General features: G+C 38.0%; 1 protein-coding gene and 1 pseudogene across 8 annotated transcripts; one reads left to right on the plus strand and one right to left on the minus strand.

Annotated features, from left to right (window-relative positions):
- Positions 1-45: 45 nt before the first annotated feature.
- On the minus strand, positions 46-3,924 carry LOC122348212 (protein TSSC4-like). 8 transcript variants are annotated; one of them, XM_043243500.1, is made up of 4 exons: positions 2,259-2,331; positions 1,813-1,927; positions 1,544-1,562; positions 46-1,335 (listed from the first exon to the last, which is right to left on the minus strand). In XM_043243500.1, the coding sequence occupies exon 4, from the start codon at positions 1,261-1,263 to the stop codon at positions 271-273; it is 993 nt and encodes a 330-aa protein (XP_043099435.1). In that variant the 5' UTR covers positions 1,264-1,335; positions 1,544-1,562; positions 1,813-1,927; positions 2,259-2,331; the 3' UTR covers positions 46-270. The 8 variants fall into 8 exon arrangements, with proteins under 8 accessions (XP_043099435.1, XP_043099439.1, XP_043099441.1 ...); XM_043243504.1 differs by having other exon boundaries at positions 1,830-1,927; positions 2,259-2,327; XM_043243506.1 differs by lacking the exon at positions 2,259-2,331 and adding an exon at positions 2,032-2,252 and having other exon boundaries at positions 1,830-1,927.
- LOC122348201 lies at positions 2,446-22,326 on the plus strand (annotated as a pseudogene).
- Positions 22,327-23,830: the final 1,504 nt, after the last annotated feature.

A 23,830-nucleotide genomic window follows, 5' to 3' on the forward strand; every position in this document is an offset into this window, starting at 1 on the left:
ACATTAGCTTTACATTTTCACCAACATTAAGACAAAGCACACTTGTTAAAGGTGATCTCAAAGTACATAACTGAGTCAAATTTATTCATGAAAAGCGGTCAAAGTTCAACAGTACCTCAGAATAATAGTACATACACTAAAACACCGATAGGTTTTCATTCTATAGATATGTGGGTTATTACTATCCTTTAAGAAGTAGCCTGTACAGTATGACGGCAAGAGCTTTTCATTATACAACCACAACTAAGATACGTGGAAAGTGAAACACCTTTATACAAAACAGTACATTTTAAGTACATAAACATTAAAACAGTAGTTTAAAGTATTTATGTACACAGTGCTCACTGGGCCACCTTCATCATCTTCAAGTGTTTTACGGAAGTGTTTGCGATTTACTTTCTTGCTACTGTTGAAGGCAGCACTGGACACCTTTTTGTCTTCCTCTTTTTCAGTCCCCCACTTTCTTTTTTTCTCTTTATTCTCCCTTGAGCTGAAGCGATGATGAAGAGGACCGTCCTCTCCTTCATCAGTCTCCTGTCTGTCATCCAAGTGTTGAAGTTCAACTTCGTCCTTCTTAGCATGATCAAGTTTGCTCCCACTCGGATCTTTAATCTTGGGTTTATTGAACACAATCTTATTCTCACTGGTGCTGCCATAATCCTGGTTGAACGCTGGCGTGAACTCCTCAAGTACATCTTTCTGAGACCTCCTGCTCTCTTGAAGACCTTGTATAAACTGATGAGCGATCTGACTATTCTTTCTATCACTGGTGTCAGCTGTGTCTTCAAGACTGTAGTGGGTCCAGCGCTCAGGGTGTGCAAGGTAGTCTGGGAGTTTTTTACTCGGAGGTTGTTTTTTGGTTATCTCTTGGCCAACACACTTTCTCTGAGCTTCCCGTGGAGGTGATGGAGGAGCAGGACGGGCAAACGTGCCATCAAGGATGTTGTCTTCGCCTAGATCTTTAGATGTGAGCTTTGCAGCACTGTCTAACTGTGCAAAGATGTCCCTGCTCCGATCACAGAAACCAGAGCTCCCACCTGTCAGTCTGAAGATGGGATTTTCTTGAGGAACAGACTGGACTTGCTGCCGAGTTTGGTCTTCATCCTCTGAGGATGATGACAAGTCTTCCACTTTTCTGCTGAAATGCTCAGTGGGCTCATCAGAGTCAGAGTCGCTCAGAGAAAGGTCATCTGGCAGTTCAATTGTATCTCTATTAGACAGACTGTTGAAGGCATCCTTTTCTTTGCGGTTTGAGTCACTCATTGTGCTGCTTCTCTGAGATTAGGTGGTACAATTAGAAGTTGGACATTTATGCTGAGCGATCTTCTGAAAGATCTGCAGATGAAAAAAAAAATACTTTGACCAGAATCAGCACTAAACCAGAATCTCCTGAGTTTCTCCAAAAGTAAATGTTTTGACTGCACATAACACTAGTGCTAATAAGCTAAATATAATGGTGATCTTGAACTTTCATTTTACCAACTCATGAAAAATTAACTGGACACATGGAGAGAAAAGCATAGATGAAGAACTACTCGCTCACCAAAATGATCTTGAGACACCTGTAGGAACGAGAATGAAAAACAGGCAGTGAGATATTGACTTACTAAACCTACAATTGCATTACATGTATTTAGCACAGGTATTCCAGTATTTGAATAATGATTAAAACCCATATTTTTGCCAATCGTGTGACGCTGTGGTTCTTTAATATGAAAGACGCTTGTATGTCTCATAATTGCAATGCTCTGAAGAAAGCAGAGGATTTGTTATACATTTAGAACGACGCATGGGTGCATGAAGGCATCTTACTAGGCTTGAGGACTCACAGGTACTGCGAGCTGGTCATTTTAGCTAAAATCACCGAGTCCAGAGTACTGATCAAAGTTATGGCCATAGCGGTAGTCTTGAGGCTGCTCTCTTCTTCCTATGTAAGCGTGTATGAAACACAATCAGCATATCTTTGTATGCATGCTTATTAAATTAAAGAAATTTGCTAAATAAATGCATTTTGACCAAATGAAACATTACTTGAATGAAACGTCAGTGAAAAGAAACATAATCTGATCACGCACGTTAAAACAGCTAACGCAGCTAATGCGCCTAGCTGTGATAATTAACGTGATATACAGTATTTAACACGCCCTTAGACCCTACTGAATTTTCGATAACAAAATAATTTAAATATAGCATCCATGTTTTGAAGATTACTCAGTTATTTGACTCGTATCTGGCTGTTCACATAAGCAATAGCATACCTTTAGCTGTAGTGAATGCGCATGCCACACGAAGAAATGCTTTGTGGGTAATGTAGTTTACATTCAAGAAAGAAATCCGCCGTGTAGTTCACTTCTTCTATAAAATAATATAATATAATATGTTCAAAGTTATGTTCAAATATATAAATCTATAATACAAATATGTGGGTTTATATGATATTATTAAATCATACTGAATAAAAATGTAAATACTTGAAACGCCAAAATGTAATTTAATAAATGAATGTTGGGATGCATAATGTGAAAACAGTAGCAGTAATAATAATAAAAACACATTTTAAACATGTTTATTAATTTAACTTAAATGTTTAAGCTGGTGCACAATGTCTGGTATGTAAACTATTGAAGATTTCATATTCATTCCATGTAGTTCTTAAAAGAACCATTTGATACTTAGTATGAAAAACATTTAAAATAACGTTTTAGAACTTTTTACCGCAATAAATAATCTTTCGCTTGAAATGTTTTTGAAAGGTTCCACATACGCTAAATATTCTTCATGGAACCATAGATGCCAAAAAACCCTTCATTTAAAACACTTTTAGAATGTAGGTGGCAGAATAAGTCCACTTCACAGGGTACTAACGTTTTACTATCTGCTCAACGACCAGCAGAGGGAGCGAATGCTCTAAAATAGTAGCACGAGCGACCTGACTCGGTGTGCTTTCATTAAAAATTAATTGAAGTAATGGATATGTGGGAATGCGTATTATATATGATAAGGCTCGTAACCACAAGTCTCCTTTACTGGACAAGGCGTGACAATACTATTGTATACTAAATGCTTTTATACACGATTTTTTTAATATACGACTTTAATCAAACATTTATACCGTGTAGTAACGTGACTTAACATAAACACAGGAACGTGACCACAGAGCCCGTAATACTTCTCACACAATGTACCCGGTACGCCGACGGAAAGCCACTCCCCTTTAAGACCTTACCATCCTCATCACATCTCCTCGCCGCCGCCGTAATTGATGTTATGGAGAAGAAAGCGAGCGAGGGATTCACAGTGTAGCCACTACATCCTCCCCGCTAACATCCTAAAGCTTAAAGGCAGATCGGCACCCAAAAAGACTGATTCATCTGGTTGACATAAAGATTTTTTTTTTAATTGTCCCGTGGGAGAAAAGAAACGCACGAACTTAACATGAAGAGAATAACAGGGAAGACGAAAGAAGCCACTTTGATAGAAATGTCCAACACGCTGGATTCTCAGACTGAAGGTAAGGAAACTGCTACAACACTTGAGTGGCAATGCTAAGCCGTATTATTCAGTATAATGATAACGAGAAGGTCAGTCTCCTGGGAGTTGTCGGCGTAAAATAACCTTCAAAAACGACGGAAAAAGACGCGCTGCTAACCTTACGTGTTCGCTGGATCGGTTCTCCATAACGAAACAAAGAAGTACAAATAAAGTGCATGTATTCAGATGAGCGGGTTTGAGGTAAAATGAAAATAGCCCAAGTTCCTGGAATGACAAAGCATGGAAAAGTTGCGGTCTACACCCGGAGACAGTTGTTACCTGGCACGGTGCTGTTTCCTGCCTTACGAAAGCGTGGTTTATATTATTGTACGCGTCTTTGAATGAATAGCGGTTTTTTGGAGCAGGAACACCCCTTTAATTAATTTTTGCGTTACTCTGTCTTGCCACGTGGCTTGGCCTCAGTCCCAGTTAAACTTGAGAATCAAACAGTCCTTATGTTGAATCGGTTAAAATGTCTGGTGTCGCTGTGACTAACTCAAAGTCCTTTCAGTTCCACTGCACATTTTTAGAGCAGAAAACACAAGGCTCCTGCTTGTGACGCGTGATATAAAGTCTTTGTGTCAGTCTAGCATTGAATACTGTAATGTAGTGTATTTGATTTAGCAGTATTGCATCAAACAAACAGCAAAATTCGTATTTTATCTGGACTTTGCAGTGAGGGGCCCCGTGCGAAAAAGTTTCCTGTTTCCCCCATGACAACTAAATACAGTATTATCTGAACAGAATATCCTGCTTTGGCGGTTTAGCTCAGGGATGTGACAGATGTGTCATGCCACAGTGTAGTTTGATCCCACTCGATATTACTCAGCTTGTTTTTTAATAATGTAAAATGAATTATTGAGCTGAGCGGAGCTGAAGTGAATCAGCCCTGGGTCTAGTGCTTGGCTCCTGAGGCTTTTTGTTGCACGGGTTGAGTAATGTTTGTTAAAGCATTAAGGTCTGAGGGACACTTTTAGCGTGTAGGAGTATGTTTGTGTCCACGACTTGTTCACATAGGTGTGTGGGTTTGTATGCCCAAGTGACTTATTATTATTATTATTATTATTATTTTGCTCTGCGGTTCTGACTGATGCCAGGGTTTGCTTGTGTCATGAATGTGTTTTCTGTGGGAGGGAGGAAAGAAACGGAACGTAAAGAAAGTGGCCTTTTTTGTTGTAAACCATTTGAAATGATATTGCAGGGGAATCCCAGTCTAATCCTCCAGCTTTGCCTATCAGTGGACTTTTAATCGTGTGTGCTGATCATAGGTGATTCACTAGCTAGTAATTTGATTATGCTTCCCGACTGGGGCTGTGGCACTGCTCTGCCATGGCTCACATTATGTCTGTGATTGGAAAAAACAGAGGGATTTACAGTGACAGTTTTGTATGAATATCAATTTCAATATACAAAAATGTTTTTCCTTGAAACTCCCAAGTTATTTTCATATGAAAAGTTTTATATCATTGCTACAAGCACACTACGATCGCAGCTAAAAGCGCACTGCAAGATTTGTGAGTTTAATATCAGTTTAATTCACAGTGAAATGAACAAGAGCAGCAGAGCTTGGCCTAAAATACATTTAAGCAGCTCTAAAACAGTTTTAACGTCCCTTAGAAAATCAGCCTAACACCTACAGCTTAGCTAATGGCCATAATGGATGCTTAACTATGTCCATATTGTACATTATTTCATTTTACCTGTAAGGCTTCCTCGAAATGGATTAAGTCCATCTGAAACTTTAGATTTTCTTTTTATTAGATGAGTCGAACTGACTTTAGTTGAACTTGTATAGCATTTTCAACAGCGCATAATGTTTCAAAACAGCTTTATGGAAATGATCCCTTAGTGGTACCAAACGACACAGACAGAAGTGAGAGGGGGGGAAAAAACAGTGTCCCCCTGGCAAGGCACACATTACAATTGTTAATAATTCAACTAGATCGTAAAAAATGTCATTACTGAAGCTGATTTTGAAGTTTTTCATTCTGAGCGCTCATCCTCAGAAAGTAATTTAATCGGGGGAAAAGTTTTGTTATTTCTGTCCTGCGGAAAAACATTTATTGACTCTTTTTCTTTTCAACAGGGCTGCACAATATAGTGTGTGACAGTGTGAATCTTTCTGCTGTCTCTTCTGTGTTTATCATTGCGTTGTCACCCTGGGCTGCCACACAGAAGACCTGAGTCTCTTATCAGGGCAGACCTCATGGTATGCTCCTAAGAGTGTGCAACACTGACACCCATGTGGACCCTTAATAGATCTTAGAGTCTCTCTGTCACACCATGCCTGCTGTGTTTGTTTTTGTGTTTGCAGGAGTGCTTTACTTCCCTTGACCTTTTTGTAGGTGACTTTAGTAACGTAGCTACTGTACTAAAATGTTTCTCAATTCAATATCTGAATTAAAACTGTCACACCACTTGCAGACAACAGCCAACAAGTGTGGCTGCTCTTGTCTGTTACTGGGAGAAAGTGAGAGTTGTTGCTATGGTAACAGGCTCTTTAATTTAGTTTTTCTTTGATAGCCATACTGTATGAATAAGTAGTTGACCCAGTAAAAGTCATAAATAAACTCTAAAGGGATCATTCTGTTTTAAGGAAATCTTTTTTTTTTTTTTTTTTTTTTTTTTTTTTTTTTTTAAATAAATAATCATGACTCTTGAGCGTCAACCGATTGATAAGAAAATAAATGGCAAAATACAGGGTTTCTTTCAGTAGTTTGTCAGTCATGCATTGTTTTGTGTGTGTACGTGACTCCCTGATCTTGCGATGTAGTTATATTCTTTTAAGACTTTGTGGAGATTACAAAGTCCTTAATTCCTCAGAGACACAGTTGCATCCTGTTGATAATTTTTTTTTTTTTTTGTTTTGTTTTTTTTTTTTTTTTTTTTTTTTTTAAGATCTGGTTATTGTGCAGCTTTTTCAAAAGACTTTGTGCTGGACTAAAGATGTGGTTTGGCATTGCAGTTAATATGGAATAGCTATTCTGCGTTCTCTGATCCGATTCTATAGCATTTCCTGCCATTTTTCTTGTATGAGAGTTATGCGTTTGGTCATGCATTAAGAGTGCAGTGATGTAAGCTTGATTCATCCAGCTGATAAAAATTCAGTTCTCTTTATATTCCTACTACAGCGAAGTCATGTGATACGTGAAGAGTTGTGAATATATTTTCAGCCCGTCTGCTAAACAAGCTCAGCACATTTCGGTTGATCTGCTGAACCAAAGAAAATGGATCCGTGAAACTGTTGATGTTTACTAGGAAATGACTGTGGGGGCCTCGGGTTTGTATTCAGACAGGTTTTATCAACACTACTGCTGCTTTTCCCTCTCTGCTTCAAAGTATTACACAAAGGTGCCATTATCAAAGCCTTCTCTTTCCCAATAGGCCTAATCATCACCCATAATAGCACGATCAGAGGAAGCTCTGCGAGACCACACCTGTTGGTTCTGCTCATAGAATGGAAACGATAGAGACCGAATGGGCATTTATATGAATCATAATACTTGGAATTAGTTGCAGAACTACTATGTTTCAGTCACTAGCCAAAAAAGTAAATTGATAGTTGAGCTTCACCAAAAACTGAATGTTCTGACTAGGTTGGGCGACGCCTACAGAAACGGCATCGGGCTGTATCCGTGTGCACAAGTCCGCTATAGTATGCGTGACGTTAAACTATCGTTGGAGGGTGTACTCAAAGGTGCAGTTAAACAATATAAAGACATCCAGATGTGCAGTAGAAGTTAACTGTATATAGTATTTGAGAGTTTTATCCACCTTTTTCTTCAATGCAGAAGTATTATGTGGGTGAGACTTTGGTTCATTATAATATAAACCAGTGTGTTCATAATTATATGATAAGACACACAATTTTTCAATATCAAGCAGCAAAACAAACCAAGAAGACTTTGCTCAAACAATTTAAAATGACATAACTAGCATTTCAGATACTGTGCAATGAGATCGTATATTGGTTTGTCCAATGTTATGATGTCAAATTGCAAAGTCACATGTCTTTTTTTATGCTCTTTAAAGGAACTTATGGCAAAATCAACTTTTATTAATATCCCAAAATGTGCATACAAATAGGTGGATGGAAACATACTGTTTCTCTTGGCCGCTGTAAACAAAGCAATGCTTTTACTGTTTGTGTTGAGACAGATTTTTATTTTTATTTTTGTAATGACAGTCAAACCCTGTCATAGTGATCATTTAACTGTATGGATTGTGTATGAACCAGTGCATCTCCCAGCACTGATTTAAAGTGTTACCCATGGCACGTGTTATTTCTCTCCTTGAGAAATTCATTTTGAACAAGTTGCTTGTGTGGTTTTAAATTCTTACTTCCATCTTTGCACTCCTGTCCATCTATCTCATGGGTTAAGATGGCTGTGCCGTTCTGACGGGCTACCGGAGGACCTTTCAGGCAGGTACGGGCAGAGCTACTTGTGCCGCTTGTCTGTCCGTCCCCAACTTTGCTGTTTTTCCATCATCTCCTGTGTTTCTGCTTCATATTCACTATTATTCAGCATTTTATTACGCTTCACCAGCGCCTCGAGATCACATTGTGACAAGTCTGCTTTTTGTGGCACCATATATTTGGAAATTTCAGCCTTGCTCCAAATGCTAGCGATGTTTAAAGAAATGTTGATGCCCTTGTCCATTCCATTGCTTCATAGCTGTAACCTTTGGTTTGTCAACTTGTCGAGAGCTGCGCTTTGAGGCTGCATATGAGTGTATGTTTACAGCCACTTTTTATAAGAAATACCGTGTTGTTTTGTTGTGTAAATTGTAATGTGTCGTTTTGAAAAATAAATGAGGAATGATGCAGCATAATTGATAAATCAAAACGTAATGAACCATAATCATATTAACAGACCAACCAGTCAGAGACCGTAATCTAATTTGTTCTTACTGGATCATATATTAACTTGCACTGATTTTCAGTGTTAACTATCTCTAATTTCATTGGCAGCATTAGAGCACTCACTAATTGTGATATCATGCACTAGCCAGGCAGCATGTGCAGTGTGTATCATGGTATAAAAACAGAACACTCTCCTGACCATTCACCACAGGAAGTGCTTTTATTGGCTGCTCAGCATTAAAGTTGTTGGCTGACTAACCAATGGAATGTCTACCGAAGTGTGTGGGGGAGAGAGCAACAGTGCAGCAAAGACTCGAATGACATGTAGTGCCGATCAGATGATGTTCTGTGTGACGTTGTACTTCGGCAAAACCAGAAAAACACTCTAAATCACTGGGTGTATTCAGGTTTGAGCTGCTGCTCGGCAAAGAAAAATAAATAAAAGTTTCTGAAAATGTAATGTGCCTCTTGAAGCACAGTGGAATGAATCAATTTAGCTGTTATTTGAATACCCCTAGTCTGTAGTTCACTTTAATACCACCCAGCGTTGGCATATGAGCATATGTCGGCAGCAACTACTGTACTGAAAAAGCCCTAGTTTTACGTAACCAAATATTTCCTGTTTTCAAACACTGCCTGTGAACGAACCTTTTTAGGGATACATCTGCTTGTGACTAGGGCAGTACTCTTTAAGGCAAGAGCAGAAATGTGCATATTAGTTCTAAAGAGTAGAATTGTTTACCTATTAAGGTCCTACATTGAACCATGTTTCCTGTACACTACATCGCATTTGTGGTTTTGATATATGACGATGCCACTTCCTCTGTGTGTTTTGCAGGTAACAATGGCAGCATTAACTCCATCTCCGACCGAGGGACACAGCTGCCTGGTCACAGAGAGGTGAGATGTCAGATATTTTCATCTCATTCACAAATCTGAAAAAGTGTTATTTTGTAATGCGGTAAGCATGGTCACGTTCTGAGGTTGTGGTAGTTTAAATATGTCAATACATTCAGATCATGAGGTCTCCCTACTGCTCTGAAATACTGGCCGATGTTCACATCTCTCTTTTAAAGCTTTCGTTGGGTCGGGTTGAAGTTGTAAATGTCTAAGTATAGCTTTTCGTCTCCCATAAATGCACATTTATAATGCACACCAAAAGCAATATAAAAAGCTACCATTCTTTTTGATAAATTTGTGAACGAAAAGGACCTTTGTGGTTACTGAAGAGCAATGTTTAAAAAAAAAAAATTGTGAATGATTTTGAATAATTAATTGAAAGGAACCAACTGAAAATAATTGTACCCACAAATCAAACTTTATTATGGCTTGCAAAATGGCTTTTACTACAAGGGAGATTTGAAACGGAACATAATTAAATCTATATATCTTATCAAATAACCATGAAGTTTATATGGTTTTTAAGTTGGCTGGTCACTTTCCTCAGTCTTATGTATTGATGTATTGGTTTTGCCATTTTTACATGAAACCATATAAGCTGTTTCTCTTGCTGGTGCACTCTGCTAATGATACTTTCTTAGTGCAGTGTTTTGGCAAGCTGTGCAATGGCACATTTTTTGTTTCATTATCTCACTGAACTTGGATGCCAATTAAAAAATAAATAAATAGTCTGTTGTGAAATTAGTCACCCTTGTGATATCAGTTTAATGAGAGAGCATCCAGAGTTGAAGGCATATCTCTGCATTTGTATTAAATGAAGGATTACAATGAGCAGCACTGTGATCTCAGTCCCAGAACAGTAAAACCAGATGGTCACAGGAGAGCCTCCAGGCGCAGGCATGTGTCCCTGAGTTGTCTGCAGTAAGGGGGAGTGACCCGCTCTTATCAGCGGCCTCTGTGTGAGAGAGCGTGCAGCTCTCAGTTAGCCTTTGCTAACGCTCCTTGCAACATGGACATTTTGTAAAAGCTCTCACCACCGGAGCACTTTATGAAAGTTATGACAGATCACACTGAGGTATGTAGACACCATTCATGGTCAGGTCCTGGGAGAGCTTGTTCCTGACTTTGTTAAAGCTTGCTTTAATTATGTAATATAAAAGTTTAGGACTGAACGTTACATTTATTCAGTTTTAACCGCTGCATCGATAATGAATAATTATTTTTGTTATAGCTTAAATTAACTTGGTATATTTAGTGTTTGAGATGTGCAGAGATTCATTTGAATGCTAGATATTCTTAAGAATCCTTGTAGTGGAGATAATTTTGGTGTTTTGCTGTGGTTCTATAGATTATTTGGAAGATGTGATTGTCATTTTGACATCAATAGTGGTCAATAATGCTCCTTGCCTTTTCTAACGGAGCAGCGCACAAAGGTCCCGCCTGACCAGCAGTGCTGATTAACAAAAATAATAAGTGCTCATGTCAGCTCCTCACATTTAAGTACTAGAACGTAATAAAACGCCTTCACAAATGGCACAGTGCCAGCACTTTATTAGTTTAATGGCTTTCCCTGGTTCAGTCTCTGAATGGCCTCATTTAAAAGGACGTGCCAAGCAGGCAAGGTTTTTGTGACTTATCTGTTTTGGCTTCTTTTATTGTCTGGAGCAGCGTATTTGAAGGTACAGTTGGTATTTTCTCTTCCTCCGCGCTTGTGGGATTTTTATGCATGATGTAACTTGTTTGCACAAATTTGATATATGGCGTTGCACTATTTTAAGTCATCTGAAGTTTCCTCACTTACCTGAGGTTTTTCTGTAAAAAAAAAAAATTAAAAAGGCAATTTTCTGTTAGGTTTTAGGCCTAGTATTTAAAACTAGCTATACATAAAAACAGCAGCGCTCTATGGAATGTCCCCATTTAGATACGGTGCTAAGTAAATGTGTGTGTGTGTGTGTGTGTGTGGTTTTCACGCTGTCTGCAGAAGTAGCTGTTCTCTTCATACCGTACCTGTGGTTTTCTCTGCACATCTCGCTCTTCCTGGAGCCTCTCACGCCGTCATGATGCTATTTCTGCAGTGCTAGTGGGATGATGTCTTGTCCTGCGTTCACTACCCTGAGCACTACAGTGATTTTTTTTTTTTTTTTTTCAGTACGCTTCATGAGCATCACATCCACTTACCGTTTCACACCGTTGTTTGGGGTTTCGTCACCTGGAAAAGAAAAAAGACCCTCACAGTTGACAGAAATTACATGCGTCACAACTCATTTGTTCATTGTGACAAATCTCCGGGGTCATGTGGTTGTGTATGAGTGTAGGCTGTTTTTGATTTCAATTTGATTTATTTTTTTCTTTCTTTTGTAGATAGACAAGCTTGGACAGAACAGGGACTCCGTGTACTTCAGGGATGGTGTGCGACGCATCGACTTTGTCCTGTCCTACGTTGACGACAAGGACGAGAGACAAGAAAGCGGTATGACACTAATATGCAGACCCTTTATAACATAATATATGGTATAAAAGTATTTCAAAGACCTATGCAAACTCGTGACAGTTTTGTTTAGCTTTTTTGCTACTTTTTTTTGCTATACTTGTTTGTTTTCCACAAGCACAAGCCCGTTATGCATTTCGATGCAGGATTTCTAATTGGCGTTTCATGCTCTGTACTGGCCTTGTTAAGCAATCAAACAGTGACTGATGCTTAATATTGCTCATTGTGTACAAAAATAGTCCGATAGGGACCTGCATGTAGGCGTGCAGTGATGAGGTAGGGTGAGATGTCTGCTGGGTCAGAAGGCACAGTGAGTCAGAGTCAGATTGAAGCTGTTGCACAATAAACTGAATTCTGAACATTGATTGCATAAAATGAGAGCACGGGTCAACCACTTCTCTCTCACCAGACCCTTCATTCAGTTCAATCTCTGAGAACACTGAAGGGTTTACGGGTGAACCTGTTTGATCTGTTTTCTCCTGAATGCAGAGGTTGATGCATGGTCAGGCTCTCTGCTTAATGAAGGTCATGTCCCCGAAGTCTCCCGCTTAAGGTGCTGTTCCATAAGATAAGATGTGGTAGCCATAGGTCAGTGGTGTGCTTGTGGGAAATACAGGTTTTCTCCAAGACACAGTTCAAGATTGTTTACAATCCTCAGAACTTAAAATGTCACTCTGTTTCAGATACAAAGCTAAACGAATAGGTCACTTAAGAATTGAGAAAAAAACGAGAAAGAGATTAAGTACTAATGAATGGTTGAGGACGCCTGATGTTTTTCTCCAGGAGAGAAGAAGAGAGTTTGAAGCTAACCTGAGAATGCTGGTCTTGAGCTGGAGGCTGAAGATAAATCGGTGAGGTTCTAAGCCACACATGCCCCCTCGTTGTTGCACATCTGTATTGTATTGTATTTGATTTGATTTGATTTTTTCAAAGTTCAGACTTTTATCTGCTGCTTTATACAAATGAATATACGCTTTATTATCCATTCGTTTTATTTCTTTTTAATTTTATTTGATCTTCTATATCAAAGCGCTGACCTTTTCGCTTTTTACAGTTTTATATGCAATAATTCTGTTATGCATACATTGTGTTATTCAAATAATTAATTTTATTATATCTACCGTGATCAAAGCCCAGACTTTTATTCATTTGATAAACTCTTCTTCGCTTCAAAATTCCTTTGCAGGAATCAGACGATCGTAAGACGATTATCTGAAGATTCACGCCCGTGGGAAGTATTGGCCACCTATGCTGATGTGCTAAAGATCAAAGTGCCCTTTAAAGCGAGTGATATTCCCAAAGCTCGAGAAGCTCCTCTGGAGTGGCTCAGTCACCCTTTCCGGCTTCCAGACAACATCATGAGGCCAGAGCCGACTACTTCACCGCACCTTTGACAAGAGCAAGGTTGACTTCTTCCTCATTGATGATAAGGACACATTTTTTCCTCCCTCCACTCGCAACAGGATCGTGTACTACATCCTGACCCGATGCCCCTATTACAAGGAAGACCGTAAAGAGAAAGATAAGACGGGAATTAAACGACTGCTGAATAATGGCACCTACACATCAGCTTATCCCCTTCATGATGTGAGTGTGAGATTTATGCATTAACCATTATGTCTTAATGGTTTAACTGTAATGTTAGGAAATAAAACAAAAATAACAACTTTATTCAACAATTTCTTCTCTTCAGTCTCACACACGGATGTGGTCAGAATTGTTGGCACGCTTGGAAAATATGAACAAAGAAGCTGTGAAAATTAATCTGCATTTGTTAATCCTTTTGATCTTTTATTTGAAAAATGTACAGAAATCTAGCCTTTCATTGGGCAATGAGAATTTTAAAATGGGAGGGAATATCATGAAATATTATATTATTTTTCTTTAATACACATTGGCCACAATTAACAGCACCCTTTTATATACTTTTTTGAAACCTTCATTTGCCAGTTTAACGGCTATAAATGTTCTCCTGTAATACCTGATGAGGTTAGAGAACGTGTGATAAGAGATCAGAGACCATTCCTTCATCCAGAATCACTTCAGACCCTTTAGACTCACAGCTCCATGTAGGTGCTGCTTCTCTTCAGTTCACCTCACTCATTTTCTACAGGGATCAGGTCAGAGGACTTGAATGGTCACAGGAGAAGCTTGGTTTGTGCTCAGGGGCCAGTTTTTGTGTTGTTTTTGAGGTTTGTGTTTGGATTATTGTACAGTAGGAAGATCCAAATATGGCCCATTATAAGATTTTTAACAGATTCAGTCACTTATTGATTTTTATTTTCTTTTATCTGTATTTCATAGAATTCATAATGCCATGTGCCAAAAAAAAGATGTCCAGGACCTCCAGCGGAAATATAGGCCCACAACATCAAAAATACAGCAGTATGTTTCATTGTACGCATGGGGTACTTTTTATCTCTGTGTTCACCAAACCCATCTTGAGGTTTTTAGTGTCATCCGACCACAGAAACCAGTCCCATTTTTTTGCAATAATTCTCCAAGCTGTGGTCCTTGGAGAGTCTTTCTCACCTTCTCACCGTGCATTAGGACGATATAGACACATGTCCTATTCCAGATAGTTTCGTAACAATTTTTCGAGTCGGTTAGAAATACAAAGTGCTCACACAAAACAAGGGTAGTCTGCTTGGTATATACTTCATGAATAGGTATATGAATGGGTATATACTTCAGAGATATTTTACTCATAAGAATTTCTAGTGGTGCCAATAATTGTGTCCAACATGTATTTGAGAAAAACATTTATTTCATTTTATTTCATGATGTTTCCCCCCTAGTTTAAATTCTTCTTCTTCTTCAATGAAAGGTTAGATTTTTGTTGAGTTTTTATACATAAAAGATCCAAAAGATTAACGATTCAGATTCATATTTACCAAAGATACTAAAAAAAATTGACCACGCCTATATATGTGAAAGCTACTTTACCTTTAAGGATTGCTTAAAGGTATAGACTAAAAAAAATCGGCTTTGCTATCACAGAGATAAATTACATTTTAAAATATACTCCAATTGAAAATGGTTATTTTAAACCGTAATATTACACAATAATGCCATTTTATTGAGTTTCTGATCAAATAAATGTAGCCTTACTTCACACAACAGACTCCTTTTAAAAAGCATTTAAAAACGTACCAACCTCAAAAGACAGTCTCTTTGCATGTTAAAAATGTTTGCGTCTTTGGTCAAGATTTCATTGCTGTTTGTTCCTCAGTGTAAGTACTGGAAGAAGGCCCAGGACATGCAGTGTGAGAGCGAGAGGTATCATCTGTACAAAAACTGGGCTCGATTCTCTGCTTCTACAAAGAGCAACCGCTCAATTTGATCAAGTGAGGATGCCCCATACACAATGCATGCACATCTGACAATAACATTACACTTACACAATCTTCATTGCACTGCTACATATCAAACCATACTGTTACATTTCCTGTTTGTATTTTGTCATAGGAAGTACTATGGTGAGAAGATCGGTATCTACTTTGCCTGGCTGGGCTTTTACACAGAAATGCTGTTTTTTGCTGCAGTCATGGGAGTGATCTGTTTTGTTTATGGTCTGCTTAGTTACGAAGACAACATCACAAGGTTAGTGACACTTGCAGGTTATAAGGCTCAGATCAACACACATCCTTGCCTACTGAGTTTGAAACTGTGTGGTTTCATGCATTTTTAATAACCCTTTGCATTTTGTAACCGATATGACAGTACCTGATATCTATAAAGGCTTTCTTTATTATTCTAATATATTGAATGCGGTGGCGATATTTGTGTTCTTTTGTCATAACTTCTGATAGAATTTCAATTGTATATGTATATAGGTATTTGTGACATCAAAATGTAGAATTGCTAGATAAACTGTGAGATTAATCATTTGAGATAAATTAAGATTCGCAATTTTGAGGAAAAAGACAGAATTGAGGGATTAAAAAAAAAAAGGAAAAATTCTAAATTATATAAACTGAGAGTAGTGTGATGATAACTCAGAACTGCACTAAAAAAGTAATAATTCTGTTTATATTTTGCATTGCATTTTTCTCAGAAGTGTAAAATTGTGAAAATTGTTTCGAATTCTGTGGCAGAAACAGGCTTCCATAATATATATCAACGTCTTTTAAAATTATTTTTCTGATTTTGTATGCAGTCAGTAATGTGACATATGGACATTTATTTTTCTAGTTTTCCGAATCAAAGACGTCTGTGGAACACGCTTATAATAGGTGTTTGTTGTTGTGTAATTAATTTGTGCCCACGCGCTTCCACAGTATCTTAATGTTGTTTTCCGCTACACTGATGTAATGCAGACACGGGAACTGAGATTTTAGTCATATTAACTTCTGAATTATTTGACCATTTCTCTCCGTTGCCCTCCGCCTCCCTGTGTTCAGTAAGGAGATCTGTGACCCAGAAATCGGTGGGATGATTGTCATGTGTCCACTCTGTGATAAAAGTGCAGCTACTGGAAACTCAACTCAACGTGTCTGTCCTCCTGGGTGAGAAGCGCTGCAGATTCACTGTTAGAATCATAGATAATTATGATTTAAAAAAATGTTAATCATAGACAGATTTTTTCTCCTTTAGCAATCTCATCTATTTGATAACGAGGGGATTGTTCTTTGCCATGTTCATGGGCATTTGGGGTGAGTGCGCTCGTTTTTTTATATACTAGCTCAATTTCGCCATCTAGTGGTTAGAAGGATATTGATAGTCTAATGACTAATGAGAGATTGTGCATGAAGGATTTTAAAGTATTCATAGTGTCACACAATTGGTCACAGAATTTGTTTGCTAGATAAATCTACAATGAGGAATATAATTTGTGTATGCTTTGTGAAAATGTATTGTTAATCACTCCTAGGGCAGCAGCGCATGCTGATTATCTTTTACTGAATTCATTTCACACAGGCCTCAAAATGAGCTCTGCTTATGCAGTGACTTGATTAATCAGCACTGTGTGAATATTTCTGTGCCCAGCGCGCCGTGTACTCATAAATTAAAAATGGTTTATTTGGCTTCTAAAGTTTTGTAAGGGTACGATCGCTGCGTTACACCACAGGGTCTAAATAGAATTGCTCTTAAAAATGGTGCGATTTTTTTCTTCTGCTCTGTCTCTGTGGGTGCTTTGCAGTGACCCTGTTCCTGAGTTCTGGAAGCGACGGCAGGCCCGTCCTGGAGTATGAGTGGGACCTTGTGGACTTTCGAGGAGGAACAGCAGCAGCTACAGATCAGGCCAGAGTATGAGTTGAAATGCACAGGCCGCAGACTCAACCGCATTACACAGGTAACTGCAAACATCACGGAGCGCTGGTGATCCTGCATAGACAGAATGTATTAGTCACGGAGCTAACCCACTTTTTAAACGTCCGTAAGACTCACTGTAATCAAATTCATAAGCAACCCTTACATTTAGTACGGAATAGGTTGAGTTATATGAGGAATAAAATATAAATGGCTCGAAACCTAATGAAGAGTTAAGTTTGAGATATTTGAGAAATCTACGCAGTTGAAGAAACTAGCGGTAGAATTGAGGTTTGTTTGGTTGGGAGGAAATATTCATAGAATTATCATAGAAGTAATAAATCATCAGTATAAGCATAATAATGCAACCTTTTTTCGCATTACAATTTAAATGGTATGCAAATGAATGGTTTAGTTCTCATAAATGCTCTGGTTGAACGAGAATATGATAGAAGACATGCCCATAAGGAGCAGATAATTGCGGTGCAGGATGAAAACCCACAAATCAGTTGCTAAAAAGCTAAAGAGCTGCACTTCAGAGAGTTCTCACTGGCAGGTTGTTTCAGGCATATTGCTTTTTCAGATTTCAAATGCATGCCTAGGCAGTGGTGATTCGTGACTTAGAATCTGGAGCCCGATATCTTTCAGATCATTTGCATGATCGGAGTAAATATTTGCATTTGTCTTCTGGCTGAACCTGTTTTTGCCACTTCATTTAACATATCATCATATTCATGGCAAAGGAAGGTCTTGCTCCCAGGTCTTCGCTGTGAATTCAACCATTTTAACTATCCTTCCGTGTCATAAATGCTGTTCACAATTGTTCTCACAATTGAAATAAATTATTATGTTTAGAGGAAAGATTATTTTGATGATAACATATGGGGTTAATTTATATTTCAGGTTAACTTTGCCATGGCTGCGTATATTTGATTAAACATACAGTGAAAACAGCAATTTTGGTGAAATATTATTATAATTTTAAAATATTCTATTATTTTATTTTAAATATAATATAGCATAGCTGAATTTTCAAGCCATTGCTATGGCATGTTTCAGTCTTTAGGGTCACACGATTCTTTAGAAATCATTTTAATTTGTTGATTTGCTTGAAGAAACATTTAATTTTGTAATCACATATTGAAACACTTGTGCTGATTTTTTTGTGGAAACTGTAAAACATTTATCAGGATCAGAAGAGCAGCATTTGGGAATCGTTTGTAACATTTATAAATGTTTTTCAGTGCAACAAAAAAAAATGCAAATAGAAATGTATAGCTTCTCTTATATATTGTTTATCCTAGTATTTTTTTATTTCTAAAATTCTTTTACATATTGTAACTAACAAAGTTTGCAGTTGAACTCTATTGCTTGAACTCTATTCTTTATGCTGACAGGAAATGGAGCCTTATCTTTCTTTCCCCAGTAAGTGCGCCCGCTTCTGTCTGTCTGGATCAACTGTTCTCTTTGGGTGAGTTAGTAAGTTAAACAGTGTAACCGTGACGTTAAAGATTAGGTTCTCGGTTATGATGATTGATCAGTTTAAATGTCCTTAAAACTGTATTTGTTATATGGCTAACCGTTTTTAATAACGATCAGTGGGTTTAAAGTCCTTTCCTCTTTGTGTTTTGTTAGACGGTCTGATAGTGGCCTGTATAATGGGAGTGATCGCCATAGATTAGCGGTTTATGCAGCGCTCGCCAGCATCATGAAGGACAGCCCCACCAGTAAGATCCAGCTGGTGGATCTCTCATCACCCCCTCAGCTTGCCACCTCCCACACCGCTTCCTGCATCAACTTTGTCATCATCCTCATCCTCAACTCTCCTATGAGCAAGTGGCCATTTGATCACTGATATGGGTGAGCGAAACCGCCCACTCCTTTCACACAAGATACTGGTGTTGGTGATATATTTCATGTAGCTTGTTTGAAATGTAAATGACCCTTATTAGTACTTGAAAAGGTCATTGCAAAAATCCAAAACAGTATGCATTTATTTTCTGTAATGACTATGCATCATGCCTCACGTACTATATGGAAAATACTTTACTATCTTTCCTCTTCTTTTTATTCTTTTTTTTTTTTTTTTTTTACTCTCAGAGATCCCAAGACCCATCTGGAGTATGAGAACAAGCTGACCATGAAGATGTTTATGTTCCAGTTTGTGAACTACTACTCTTCCTGTTTCTATGTGGCCTCTTTAAAGGGAAGTTTGTGGGGTTATCCGGGAAATTACACTTATATGTTTGGGAAGTGGAGCAAGCTGAGAAATGAAGAGGTGAGACTGTCTGAAATGATTTCAGAGAACGTGAATGTTCTTTAAGCTGAATATCAGAATAAGTAGGTCTAACATGATGATATGTATTTTTTTTTTTTGTTGTTGTTGTTGTTTAGTGTGCTCTGGGGCTTGTCTGATTGAGCTGACCACACAGCTGCTTATCGTCATGGCTGGAAAACAAATGGTTGGGAACGTCCAAGAGGCCCTGCTGCCGTAAGCGCTACGCTGAATTTTGACCTCTGACAATGTTTGTTTTTTTCACATTTGCATATTTATTTCACATGTTTCTTTAAGTCATTTTTCTTTTAGGCACTATCCATATCTTTAAAAAACACATGATGGTCTTTTATGCCTGTGTCACAGACTTCTCAGAAACTGTGGGGAAGCAGGAAAGGGAGGAGTCATCCAGAAAGTGCATACAGTAGATGGGAGCAGGACCACGATCTGCAGAACTTCAGTCAGTTTGACTCTTCTATGAGTATCTGGAGATGGGTATGATTTTTATATATATATATTAGAGTCACTTAGGTGTTTATTTACCAAAATTAATGATGTTATTCGCTTAAACATCCTCATGAAGTTGTGCTAAAACATATTGTATTTAAAAATTATTTTATTTTATTTCACAAAATGTTTGACTAAATGCAGCGACAGGCCTTTTTTCAAAAGGATCACAGAAATGTTCAAACATTGAATGGAAGTTTATGGTTTTATTTACACTGTGCATTCAAAGAATATCGTATTAAAAAAACAGACCCCAGTCTTTGAATGGTAGTGAATGCATTGTTCTTTTTTTTTTTATAGAAATGAAAGGAATAAATGTACATAAAAATACATATCAAAATAAATACATCTAAAGACTTATTTTTATGCTCTTATTAGAAAAGCCTCAAAGAAGGGAAGTTTAGACCTTTCAAATTCGATAGGGGTGTCTGAGCTTCATCGGTTAAACCGGTTGTTTCTGTGTGTTTTACAGTGATCCAGTTTGGCTTCATAACTCTATTCGTAGCCTCTTTCCACTGGCCCCCTTCTCGCCTCTTCAACAACATCCTGGAGGTGCGAGTCGATGCAAAGTTCACTACACAGTTCAGAAGGCCAGTGAAGTGGCGAAGGCACGCAACATCGAGCATGGGAAGAGATTCTTAATGTGGTGGCCATCTTGTCCGTGGTCACAAAATGTAAATGCAAACTATATACAGCTTTCTATTTTGACTCAACCTTCAAATTTTGACTGTTGTGTAAAACTGAATGTGGCTTTAGAATGCTCTGAATACAGTTAACCAATATAAGCAACATTAACAAAAGGAAAGAGTTTGTTTAGTAAAATGATTTATTTCTCATTTACACTCAAGGCTTCTATCATGGCGCTCACCTCAGATATGATTCCTCGCCTGGTCTATCTGTACACGTATCACCCAGGCAGCGCAGGCCACTATGAGAGGTTACATCAGCAACAGCCTCCCGCTTACAACATCTCTCAGATCCATGAATCCAACCTACCTGAACCTGGAGAAAACCCATCGGGTTTAACAGCTCTACCATCACAACATGCAGGTGTGTGTGACCTCCTCCAGTGAGAACTACAGTCCTAACTACAATAAACTATTTGAGTGTCCACACTAGACACAACACGATGAAATCAATGAAATATCACTTAACTGGTAAATATCAATTAGAAGCGCTCGTGGACGGGCTCTCTCTGAAGATATTTTTATCATTTAATTCATATTAAATATTAAAGCTTTTTTAACATCATTAAAATGTACATACTGAGTGAATGATAAGATCTCTGTTAAGGAACACGACGCCGGTTCAAAGCGAAGTTCAGTTTTAACATCATCTTTGCTGTTATTTTTAAAAGCTGAAGTAAGATGTTGTTACTTTCTGTATGGCTATAAGGTCGTGGTGATATTTAAACTCGTATTGACGGTTTAACTTTGAATAAAGCAATTATAGTCACCTGAGATTATAACATTTTGTGTAAAAAAACTCGCTAGTTAGGACAAAAACTACATTAACACGGAAAAGATAGCTTTTATTGGCGCGGTCTCTGCATCGCGACGGTGTAGTTAGTACACCGCGGTTAAACCTGCATTAACAGACTTCTTTTCTCCAGTTATCGACTACAGATATCCACCGGGCATGAGAAGCAGTACACACACACAATGCAGTTCTGGCACATCTTGGCCGCTAAACTAGCTCTTCATCATCATTATGGAAGTAAGAAATTTATGAATAGAATGTGCTTCTGATGTCAATTTAGGAAACGGAGAGATACTTGTATATGCAGGAAATTCTAAATAACTGTAATAAATATTTTATGTTGGGATTTAAAACTGTATTGGAGTAACATAATCAAATATTTTTAATTTAGACTACCATTGTAAAGTTTTAGGGTTTTTTTTGGTTTGGTTTTTTTGAAAAAGGAAAAATACTTTTAGCAAGGACATGATAAATTGTTCAAACTTATATTGAAGTTTTTAAAACAAAAATTACATTTTTTTTAAAAAACTGTATTAATCAAATATTAATCAAAGTCTATTACTCAAATAATCTTGAAAATTAATCAGAAATGGAGATTAGAAATTCATACAAGGATTTCTGTTCGTAAGAGTTAGTACAATAACATCTGATCTTTGTAAAGCTTTGGTATGAACATTTCTTGTAGCATCTGAAGTCTAAAAAGAAATGACGTAAATATTTGCAATATATTAAATGACAGTTTGAGAAATTTAGTTGAATGCACACATAATGACTGTTCTTCTGTGTCCTCTTCTTTCTCAGCACGTTGTATTTGTGGTGAAATTCTTCGCGGCGTGGCTAATCCTAGATGTGCCGCCGACGAAAAGCCGTATAAAGCGCTTAACGCCTCCTGGTTCAGAATACCTGCACAACTACGTAGCGGAGAAACTCAAGATGCAGCTGAGCCAGAGTTTCTGCCTGTCCACAGAAACGGCCCCACTGCTGCCTCCCAGTCCAAGCAAACACCAGGCCATGTCTGAATGTATTTGATTGAACCTCAGGACCACCTACAAACGTCTTCTACACGCTGCAAAGCACGGAGGGATCGGAATCTTCAGGAAACTTTCATACATTCACTGCAAAGGACCGCCTGCCCGCATCCAAACAACTGCCAGAACTTTTATATAAAAACAAACAAACTAATGTCCCTTTCTGCTTGAGGTCGTGAGAAAACATTACCACTTTCTCTCTGTGCTTCTCTCAATGTCTGGGGTGCACTTGCATAACTGTGCACTTTTACAAAGGAGAAAGGCTTGGAGACAGACTCACAGAGATTTCAGCATCAAACCTCTCTGAATGCGGCCTGCTGTTTCTCAGGTTGCCTTCAAGCAAGCTGCTGTCATTTCAACTCATGAATAATCATATATGACCATTAATAGACTGAAGAGGCAATAGAAGGTACAAGCATTTATGTCTGTCCATCTTGTTGCCATATTTTTTTTGAAGACGAATCCGCATGTCTTGGCTTCTATATGTCTGACTCATGAAAGAGGTACATGTAGATAGTGTAGTGTCTTCTTTTCTCCTTATTCTTTAGATTTTTTGTAGGCGGTGAGGTTCAACAGTTAATATATGTTGTTGTCCACTGTGGATATTTTCTTTGCGAAACACACTTCGCTTGCATTATCACGTTTACATTATATTTTATTATTTTTAATCAGTGCTGTACATTGCCACCCACGATTTTGCTCTGATGTTAAATTGCGTTTTTTTTTTTTTTTGTTTTTTTAATTGTTACTACTGTTTCTTCCAGGATGTATTTATTGCTATCACATTACCGATTTACTATCTGGCTGGAAGGATTGATTTTTACCAGAATAAGCTCTATAATGGCTTGCCATGTTTTCTGAATCTGCAAAATCTGAAAAAATCAAGCCATCATTCATCAGTACGCTAAGGTGTGCACGCACTCACATCTGAGGCTAAATGATCATTAGCACACATCTGTAATCATGATTAAGAGAATACTAGTCTTTTTCATCATGCTTTTCTCTGTAACTAATTTCTAGAACAAATGCACTAAACTGGATTAGTTTGGATTTTTGTGATCAGTCCTCTTTAGGAGGAGATTTTGATGTTCGTTCTGATAACTTTGATATTCAATTACTGCTGAGACAGAATGATTCGCGTGAAACAGACTTTCAGAGATTCCCTGCTGGTCAAGACCAAGATATTGCTCTATCCTTACAGTGTATGCATGCACACTGTTTTTAAAATAAGTGAATAGAAGGAATCATGTCCTCTGCTGTATTACTAATCTGGTTCAAAGAGGCATTTTGAGCTGCCCTGTCCACATTTCAGATGTTTGGTTAATACGTCTTGTAGCACTGTTGATGAACACTGAACTGGCGCCAGTCCTCCTCTATAGGGACTCGTGATATTTGAAAACAAGCAAGCGTGAAATGATGTCCCAAGAGTCTGTTTTAAAGTGTCTTATCAATTTATCTACACTTTCTGTGAGCCATATCTGTTCATTTCATTTCACCAATGTTAT

This window comes from Puntigrus tetrazona, chromosome 7 (genome assembly GCF_018831695.1).
Source record: "Puntigrus tetrazona isolate hp1 chromosome 7, ASM1883169v1, whole genome shotgun sequence".
Lineage (NCBI taxonomy): Eukaryota > Metazoa > Chordata > Actinopteri > Cypriniformes > Cyprinidae > Puntigrus > Puntigrus tetrazona.